The sequence below is a fragment of the Lolium perenne genome, chromosome 4 (genome assembly GCF_019359855.2).
Source record: "Lolium perenne isolate Kyuss_39 chromosome 4, Kyuss_2.0, whole genome shotgun sequence".
In the NCBI taxonomy this organism is placed as follows: Eukaryota; Viridiplantae; Streptophyta; class Magnoliopsida; order Poales; family Poaceae; genus Lolium; species Lolium perenne.
Window position 1 is genome coordinate 162,468,165 of NC_067247.2, and position 8,707 is coordinate 162,476,871.

The window sequence follows — 8,707 nt, forward strand, 5'->3', positions numbered from 1 at the left end:
TCACATGTACCCATACTCTTCAATGGGTACACGTTTTTTCCATACCCCTCACCCGACAAGGTAAATGGGTACCCGTGAATAAAACTATCCGAGTTTACAACACATCAAATTGACCAAAAAATAGCCATGAATAACAACATGAATGTGTGACTAGGGGAAAATTAAGTAATTTATAATAGTAGGTGGATCCATTTATCAAATTTTGAATGGGTAAATTGGTATGTGGGCATGGGTTTTATGATCCCATACTCATGCCCACTCTACCCAATTGGTATGATATTTTTCCATTACATCCCATGAGTAATTTTTTTTTCATATTCATAATTCTAATTGGTTTTTACCCGTTGGATACGTGGGTCATGGGTACCCATTATTGTCCTTGCTCGGTATCGACTCGTACTCCTAATTTCTTGGCCAGGAGACAACTAGTGGCCAAACCTCAATAACCAGAGAAGCATGACCGACGACTCCACTCCAGATCCGCTCACTGGTAGCATTATTCCCGCCTCCCCTTCCTCCACCATGAGGATTCGAAGGGAGCAGAGAGAAGCATCCAACAGATAAAGAGAGGGAACACGCTTAGGCTGGTGCCAATGCATCACCCCACTATAGCCTCGCCACGTCAGCTTTTCCCTCACTCTCACCCCACGGTTCCAGTGCACGGGCTATAGTGCCAGCTCTCACTTCTCTCTCCTCCCTACCGCCTCCCTACCGCCCCCACTAGCACCGCTATCGCCTGCCTCTCGCCCCGCTCTCGCCTCCGACGCGGGCTATAGGCGGGCGGTACCGCGCCCTAACATCGGGCGGTGGAACCACCGCCCGCCGCTACCGTCTCGCCCGCCTATCGCCCCGCTACCGCCTTGCTGCGGGCGGTACCGCCCGCACTGCCGCCCGCGTTGGCACCAGCCTTATTCATAGTGCATCCATCAGATCCACCAGCTCCACTCATCTTCCACCACGAAAGCAAGCCAGAGATGGGGATCGAAAGCCTTCCCAAGCTGCTCGTGAGCACGAGAATGACGCACACAGGAAAACAAAGCTACACTACATATATGCACACACATCCCTCCTTTCCCCCTCCCACTCCGACCAGCAGCACCGAGGAGAAGAGACGAGAAGATGACGGGAATAGCGTCGTCAAATTTTTTCACTTGAATTTTATGAAATTTTGAGCGGGGGAACTAGTCCGTGACGTAGAACACATATTTCTGCAGCCCGCCTTTCACATGTGAAAATGGCGATGTGCCAAGTCGCGGTAGGCGAGAGGCGACACCGATGCTCTTGTCGCCTGGCCCAAAGCGCCGCCACGCCGCACCGTACCTAGCCCGACTTTCTTTGAAGAGGCGACGGGGCAACCAGTCAGCCACCTCCCCTCCTCGCCGCGGTTCCCATGGCGGCCACGCTCCTCCGCCGGGCACTTCAACTCCGCCGTGCCCTCCCCTCCCCTTCCTCCCACGCCGCCTCCAGCCGCCTCCTCTCCACCCAGCAGAACACCACCGCCACCCCCATCGACCTCTCCTCCGACGAGAGCCGCCGCCGCCTCGTCAACAGGTACCCCTCGTCTCCTCCCCCCTCCTTCTGAATTGCCAACCCATATATGGGCTACCAAGTACGGTTGCTGATTTAAGGCCGCGGCCTCGTGTATACTACGTGCAGTTTGATGTACAGGAGCAAGCAGAGAGGGTTCCTGGAGCTGGACCTGGTGCTCGGGACCTGGGTAGAGCAGCACATCAGCTCCATGGACGAGCCCAACATCCGATCCCTGCTCCAAGTCCTCGACATCGTGAGCTATCCTGCCACAGCCCCTACCCCTCCTCTTCTTGCCATCTGATAGCCCTTCTGAGCTATGGTTTGCTGCCACATGCTTTAGATTGAAAATCCAGCTACAGATTTTCCTGTTTACTGAATATTCTTTATCCAGTGTAATGCTACAAAACATAATGCTTCTTTGCCCTGGACTTGCCAATTTTTTGCCTGTTTCACGTTTGGCCCAGTCAAATTGGTCCAAAAAATCATCCCACCAGCTCATGGGCAATGTACGAGTCAACAATTGTCAGCACTGTTTTGTGTAATTAGGATGCTTCAAGTATAAATGTACTTGATGTCCTTCCGTCACTTGACATGGCTAGACAATTACTTCTATTGCATCTGTGCACGGTTTAGTGTCTACATTTTACCACTCTTCTAACCAATCAATCTCAGGATCACATCTGTATTAAGAACATCGTTCCTCTCTAGTCTAGTGCTACTATATTTAGTTGTAAACCGCCGATTAGTTATTTCCATCCCTTACCAATATGAAGAATTACCAGTTGAACATGCTAAATATCTCGTTTGGAGTGGTAGAGCTCTCTCTGTCCAGCTTGGATCTGTATGAGTTAGTTTTTGGAGGTGGTGTTTTGAACCTATTATTTAAAATGCATTTTTTTTTTAGAAATGTCACAAATTTCTGAAATAAAATTTTCGTGTACGTCTGGACATTCTTTGTTCGCGCACAAGTTTTTGGGGGAAAAGAACATTTTTTTTGTCCTGTGCAAAAAAGACAAAAAATGGCATCTGAATAATCATGTTGGAGCATAAAAAATTATCTTTTTACACGGGACACAAAAATGTTATTTTTCCCCGAAAACTTACCTCCGAGCATAGAATGTCTAGTTGTACATGGGAAATTTTATTTCAGAATTTTTTGACATTTACCATGTGTTTTCACACAATGGGTTCATATGCACCCGTGAGCCAGATTGGTTATCCGTTAGTTTCTTCATAAAAAAATCATAACCAGTTCCCCACCACGCAATGAAGCTTATGTATCCCTTTCAGCTGTGTGGTGAACTGGTGATCATATCTAGTGTTGGCAGTAGAATCCTCGGGCAATTACAGCTTTTAGCACCGTCAGGTTTCTTCCAGATAATGAAGTGAATTTACTGTCCCCAACTCATATAATTTTTTTTCCTTTCAGAACTCTCCAGTGTTATTTCTAGATTACGTTTCTTATCAAGTTGGTCTCCAGTGTTATTTCTATACATTGTTATGACAGTCTTTCATTGTCAGCTGCTCTAATAATTCATGCATCCTGTTACTTTTGCTTTTGCTTGGCTTCTTCCATACCGATTGTTCTTGTATATTGTTTGTTGGACTGTTGGTTCTAATTCTATAACTGTTTGATTCTTCAGGAGAACCCAGATTTGTGGAAATGGCTTACTGGCCAAGAGAAAGCACCAGAGGCTGTCAATTCTAATCCTGTATGTGATAGCACAATACCTCTGTTTCTGCCCCTCTCTAATAGTCTAATTGCAACTATACTGAACGATTTCTGTCCAAATCCAAATAGGTATTTGTTGCTATGAAGTCGAAGGTCACGGATAACCTGAGCAAGCACTCTTCTCCAGAGACCCGATCAGCACCTGGTCAACCATGGGTGCGAGGGTGGGATGACAAGAGGGGCCTGGATGGACCGAAGTATGGAAACCAGTGATGAGGTGCTCAAATGAACTGTGGCAGTTTTATATCCTAAGTAAGATTGTTTTGTTATCCTCCTTGTGACGATGCTTGTGTAAATAAAGTAAATCATGGGTAGTGATGTTCCATCGTTGAAGGACTCAGGATATTGGATTGTTACTGGATGTGTGCTAATAATGTTTTCATTGTTAAAGAAAAGGCATTTGTAGTGGTGAAGTGTAACCAAATGGATCTCATTGTTCCAGTTCCTAGTTAATTCTGTATGCACAAATTGCTCATGTGTTCTACTGAAATGTAAAAATTGTAACATAGCAGTGTTTAATACTCCCTCTGTCCATAAAAGGATGCTCAACTTTGAACAAATTTGGATATATCTAGATATTAAAATAAGTCTAAATACATCTAAATTTTGACATAGTTGAGACATCTTTTTATGGACAGAGGGAGTATGAATCAACGCATCGTACAATCGGTGTAGAATCAAAACTAAGCATTTGCAAGACAGAATTTGGGCCTTTATGTGCACATAACTTATTCAACATTGTACGCACTGAAAAAAAAAACCCCAAATAGACCACTCTTATTTACATAAGAGATGAAGGAATGAAACAATAAAATAATGCAACTCCGAGATTATTTATGGTACATGAGGAAATCGCTATGAGAGTACTGTCCTAATGGATTAACACGAATAAGAAAGGAGATATCATTGCTCTTAACACCCTGCAGAGCCTAAGGACCGGCTGGGGCCTGTTGGGCACGCATCACCATTTCCTCAGTAGTAGTCCCTATAATCTCGTTTGCGCGCTTCAGTGGAACACATATGATTCTCCCGATCGAGTCCTGGCAGAGATTTAATGAAAGAATCAAGAGATTTGAAATTAGCTCGGGTACATGAAGTATAGTACTGTACTTCCGATGCGGGAAAAAAGATGCACTGAAGTAAATGATAGTTTTGGCGACGAAGGATGACTCTGCAGATCAACTATTTGACAATCTTACCCGGGAAACAATTCCAAGCTTTTCTAGCTTCTTCACAGCATCAACAACGTCAAAATTACACTCCACGCCAAACTCTTCCTTGATGAGCTGTTCGCAACGTAAATCAAGATCCTGCAAAGATCAGCAAACTCATGTGTCAAAAGAATAAATGGATCTTTGAGTAAACCAGCCATCTGGTATGATGAGCAGAAAAACCATCTAGTTAGTCCTACAAGCACGGAAATATTTTCCTTGAAAACATGTCCATTTTAATCAGCTGCAAGAGATTCAGTAGCTTGTATTGTGATGCTGTTCTCCCCATACCGATGAAAAAAAAAAAAAGAATGTATAGTCAAATATTTTTTTTTTAATTAACTAACTGTGCACTTACTTGTATAGTAGCCTTTCCTTGCTCCATCAAAATATAATAAGAAACAATAACCTCCTTAATCTGACAAGGAATTTGTGACATGTCAGCGGCACATTCAAGACATGCTACACATAGCAAAGTAAAGGTCTCGGTGGTTAAGCACCTCTTGCTGGATCACATCGTCGCATAAGTGTAGAAGGGTTCCTTTTCCACTATCAAGCTGCTTATCATACATTGATTTCGTAATCAAATTCTGGTAAGTCACCATATTTGCCTGAAATCTGTTTGTGTAGAAAATTCACCATGTTGATAAATAAAATGGCGCAAAAGTTGATCCAAATAAAATAACATGGCGCGAGATAAAATGATTCTTTTGAAAGGGGTATCATAAGTTTAGAGGACATACGTGAAGTAGATCTTAGCGCAGTATCCAATTAAACCAGAAACTATGGCTGTCACAACCCATATATCAGCCTTTGGCATTTCAAGAGAACTTATGAGAGTGGCCTGAAAAGAAGAAGCATTGAGATGGTTAAATATTATCTCAGTAATATGTTTCCTATCTCAAGGCATCACATACATACCAAACCAAGCACAGCAGAAATAAGAAATTTGACCCAATCCATTGGCGTTAAACTAGGGTTCTTCTTCTCTGGCTACATCATCAGTAATAATATTAGGCACACAATGAGAGGGAACAAATAGAACATGCTAAAATCACATATGAAGCGCAAATCAGATAATGTATATTACCAGGACCAACTCCATGTCAGCCATTGGAATGTTCTTAAAATGCTTTACGAATATTCCTCGATCTGGCTTAGTTTCTCTGCTGGCCCTCCTGTAATGTGTTACAGTGAGAGTATGAAATAAATACTATATGTCAACACTGAAGAGAAATTGCTTCATTATTTAGATAAATGGAAATTTTGAGAGAATTACCTATATACCACGATCATCCTTTCGAATGTAGGCTCTTGAATTGTCATCTTTCTTAGTAAATTCTTTATGCTGCCATAAAAAGGAGAAATACACGTTGCACTGTGAGTTCACATTTAGTGTACTAAAATATCACAAGGAGGGTCCCAATCAACAACCTCAGTTCCATTTTTTCTAGGCGAATGCGTTCAACAACGAGGTCTGCTTGCTCCTCTTCTTCGTTGACTTCGTCGGTTTTCTTTGTGTCCTTTTTTGGCCTCAATTCTCTTTTCTTAGAGAACAGTTTATCAATCCTATTTTAAATACAATATCATCATTTTGGCGAATTACCATATCAATGATTAAAAAACATGATTTTGATTCTGAATGAAATTATCATACATTGTGACTTTCAACAGGAATCTCCAAACTCGGGATATGATAACATCCACTTTCTCCATAAAGAAATAATCAGTTGTTTGGTCGATTCCAATGCCTCGGCGGAAGACAATATACTACAAAGGTATGGTTGAAGTTGTCAGAACCCGTATATAAGATTAGACAGAACTGAAGAAATGTTCTCAGCATCAAATCTAACTTTCACATGTCGGTGGAGGACAGCAAGCAAAACTGGTAATGAAATCATCAGAACAAAAAGGCTGGCTTCTTCCACAGCTTTTCTACTTGTAGTTGTTATGGAAAAGTAGAATCTACATCACGTGCTAGTTAAAGACCATGATGAATACCTTATCAGCGAATTCTGGTAAATTATCACGTGGGTGCTCTTTAAAGTACTTTTTCAACAACTTGTTGTCGACCTACAATTGATCACAAATTAGTTAAGAAAGTCAATAATATGTGAAGCACGAATTGCTGTGAGCCTTATTTTAAACTGCTACAAATGTAGCTTCTGACCTTGGACTCGTCAACTTTGATTGGCAGGTTCAAAAGATACTGACCAGAATGAGCTACATCATTCTCTTCATCGGATAACAACTTGAAATTACTCTTATCCATTATCTACTTAAGACCACAGATATGCATGGAACAAATGGTAAATTGGTTTTGGTCAGATAAAATCTCACACATATTTATCTCTGAAACCGCATTTATTATTATTGAAAAGTTCAGATTGTGATCCAACCTGGAAAAGATACGTTAGAAAATTGAGTTCAAGAGTTTCAATCTCCGCAGGTGTCAGGCTCTGCTGCTCCAAACTCTTCTCACCATGAACAGGATCGAATAGCGCATACAATTGCTGAATCATGGAACCAATATTCAGCTATAAAAAAACTTTACCAACTCGGAGACAGTTGCAGAAAAATAAAAGAACGTGAAATGAAGGGGACTAGTACCATTAGATCCTCAAACTGCAGGAGATACCAAGCACGGACAGTGTACTCCACCCTCCTACATAGCTTCATAAACTCGGCACGGTCGTTGTCTTGCTCTATATATAGAGTAAATCAGGAGCATGCGTGATTATGAGAATGTAGATATAACAACGCATTTCGAGTTCACAGTCCCACACGTCATGAAATTCAGTCATAGAGAAAAAATCAGACCTACTCCGTAAAATGACACAATTGTTCACTCTACGATGAAAAATCATGATTTTCTACTCTGTAAAATGGAGTGGACTGCACCATCTGTAACCCACGTGAGAATGCACCAAAACTATAATGATGATTGATGATACCAAAGGCAACTTCTCAAAGGCAACTTCGACAGGGTATGGCCAATGGCCCTTATCTTCTTTCTGGGCAATTGAACAAAACAGGATTCAGGGTAACCACCAAACTGCACATTATCCTACATTCCTACTACCCAACCCATGGAACTAGGTCCATTTGTCTATGTTGGGCCGGTAAAGCAATGCAATTGAACTGGTGAACTAGGGCACCGGTAGACAGAGATCAGTGACGACAGTTTTAATTGAACGGATAATCAAAGCCCCTAGAATTGCACAGAAGTTCAGAAATCAACAAATGTCTCCCCCATTTCCAAGAAATGCGACGCCTCTAGGACCGGCGGCGCAGCCCCAATGCCGCGCGCGCAACTATCAAACGAAACGGTGGGATCAATGGGAAACGATACCGATGAGATAGGCCAGCTTCATGACGAGCTTGGGCTTGAGGATGGGGATGACGGACTCCCTCTCGAGCCGTATCACCTCCTTCACCACCCCATCCTTCTTCTCCTTGGTCTTGGCCTCCATCACCGCCGCCGACGCCGTCCCGGGCTCGCCAGCCTCCCTCCCCAGAGCCTCCACCATTGGTCCAGGAAATAGGAGCGATATATAGCAGCACCGACCGGGATTCGAAGCTTGGGATCGAGGGAAGGGATGGGGTCGGGTTGCGGGAAGAGGGAAACCGATCAATGACGCCGAGGGCGAAAGAGAAAGACAGAGCCTTTTGTGACCCGTGGCACGAGCGCTCTGTTGGCAACCCGACAACTTCAGAATTTGCCCTCTCATCCTTTGGCATGCCTAAAATTGAATTCATGACCTTCAAGAATGTTTCTATCTTTTCATTTTTCGTTCGAACCTATTTTTAGAGCATGTTTGATTGCGCGGAGTGTGGGAACTAGGACATCAGAGCTATTATACCTTTTTTTTAGAGATTCAGGAAGGGGCGGCAAAGGAAAACTCTATGAGCTTCTTTGATTCATAGGATAGAAAAATCATAGAAATAAGAAAAACATAGGATTAGTATGTCATATCTAGTTGAATCATGTAGGAAGAGGGGTTCTCTTTGATTATGTCAAAGAAAATTTTCATGATATGTGACCTCATATTTTTTTTAGATTTAGAAAGGGGCGGCAAAAAAAACTCTATATCATCGTCAACCTGTAGGAAGATAAAGTATTACCTAGGTTTATGTTGCCTGGAGGCTGAGTACTCTTTTTTTTTAACAGGAGAAGGGTCCAGAGGACCCCCGAAGTTTCATTCATAGCGGTAGGATATAATTACACATAGGA

The 8,707-nt window shown here is 42.6% G+C and overlaps 2 protein-coding genes across 2 annotated transcripts; one reads left to right on the forward strand and one right to left on the reverse strand.

Annotated features, from left to right (window-relative positions):
• The first annotated feature begins 1,262 nt into the window (after positions 1–1,262).
• On the forward strand, positions 1,263–3,730 carry LOC127294372 (succinate dehydrogenase assembly factor 2, mitochondrial). Its single transcript, XM_051324176.2, has 4 exons — positions 1,263–1,551; positions 1,657–1,783; positions 3,174–3,242; positions 3,332–3,730. The coding sequence occupies exons 1-4, from the start codon at positions 1,391–1,393 to the stop codon at positions 3,473–3,475; spliced, it is 501 nt and encodes a 166-aa protein (XP_051180136.1). The 5' UTR covers positions 1,263–1,390; the 3' UTR covers positions 3,476–3,730.
• A 206-nt stretch (positions 3,731–3,936) lies between these two features.
• Positions 3,937–8,148, reverse strand: LOC127294373 (uncharacterized). The gene is made up of 15 exons (XM_051324178.2): positions 7,826–8,148; positions 7,084–7,178; positions 6,873–6,986; positions 6,644–6,748; positions 6,475–6,546; positions 6,131–6,243; positions 5,908–6,042; positions 5,753–5,821; positions 5,564–5,651; positions 5,395–5,466; positions 5,217–5,317; positions 4,974–5,091; positions 4,832–4,891; positions 4,462–4,572; positions 3,937–4,302 (listed from the first exon to the last, which is right to left on the reverse strand). The coding sequence occupies exons 1-15, from the start codon at positions 8,001–8,003 to the stop codon at positions 4,192–4,194; spliced, it is 1,542 nt and encodes a 513-aa protein (XP_051180138.1). The 5' UTR covers positions 8,004–8,148; the 3' UTR covers positions 3,937–4,191.
• Positions 8,149–8,707: the final 559 nt, after the last annotated feature.

Excerpts from the sequence above, each read along its gene's own strand:
- LOC127294372 (XM_051324176.2), top strand. The coding sequence starts at position 1,391 with ATGGCGGCCACGCTCCTCCGCCGGGCACTTCAACTCCGCCGTGCCCTC. Across the intron at positions 1,552-1,656 it reads CGCCGCCGCCTCGTCAACAG|TTTGATGTACAGGAGCAAGC; the intron begins GTACCCCTCGTC and ends TACTACGTGCAG. Across the intron at positions 1,784-3,173 it reads TGCTCCAAGTCCTCGACATC|GAGAACCCAGATTTGTGGAA; the intron begins GTGAGCTATCCT and ends TTGATTCTTCAG.
- LOC127294373 (XM_051324178.2), bottom strand. The coding sequence starts at position 8,003 with ATGGTGGAGGCTCTGGGGAGGGAGGCTGGCGAGCCCGGGACGGCGTCG. Across the intron at positions 6,749-6,872 it reads TTCTAACGTATCTTTTCCAG|ATAATGGATAAGAGTAATTT; the intron begins GTTGGATCACAA and ends GGTCTTAAGTAG. Across the intron at positions 6,244-6,474 it reads TACCAGAATTCGCTGATAAG|TATATTGTCTTCCGCCGAGG; the intron begins GTATTCATCATG and ends ATACCTTTGTAG.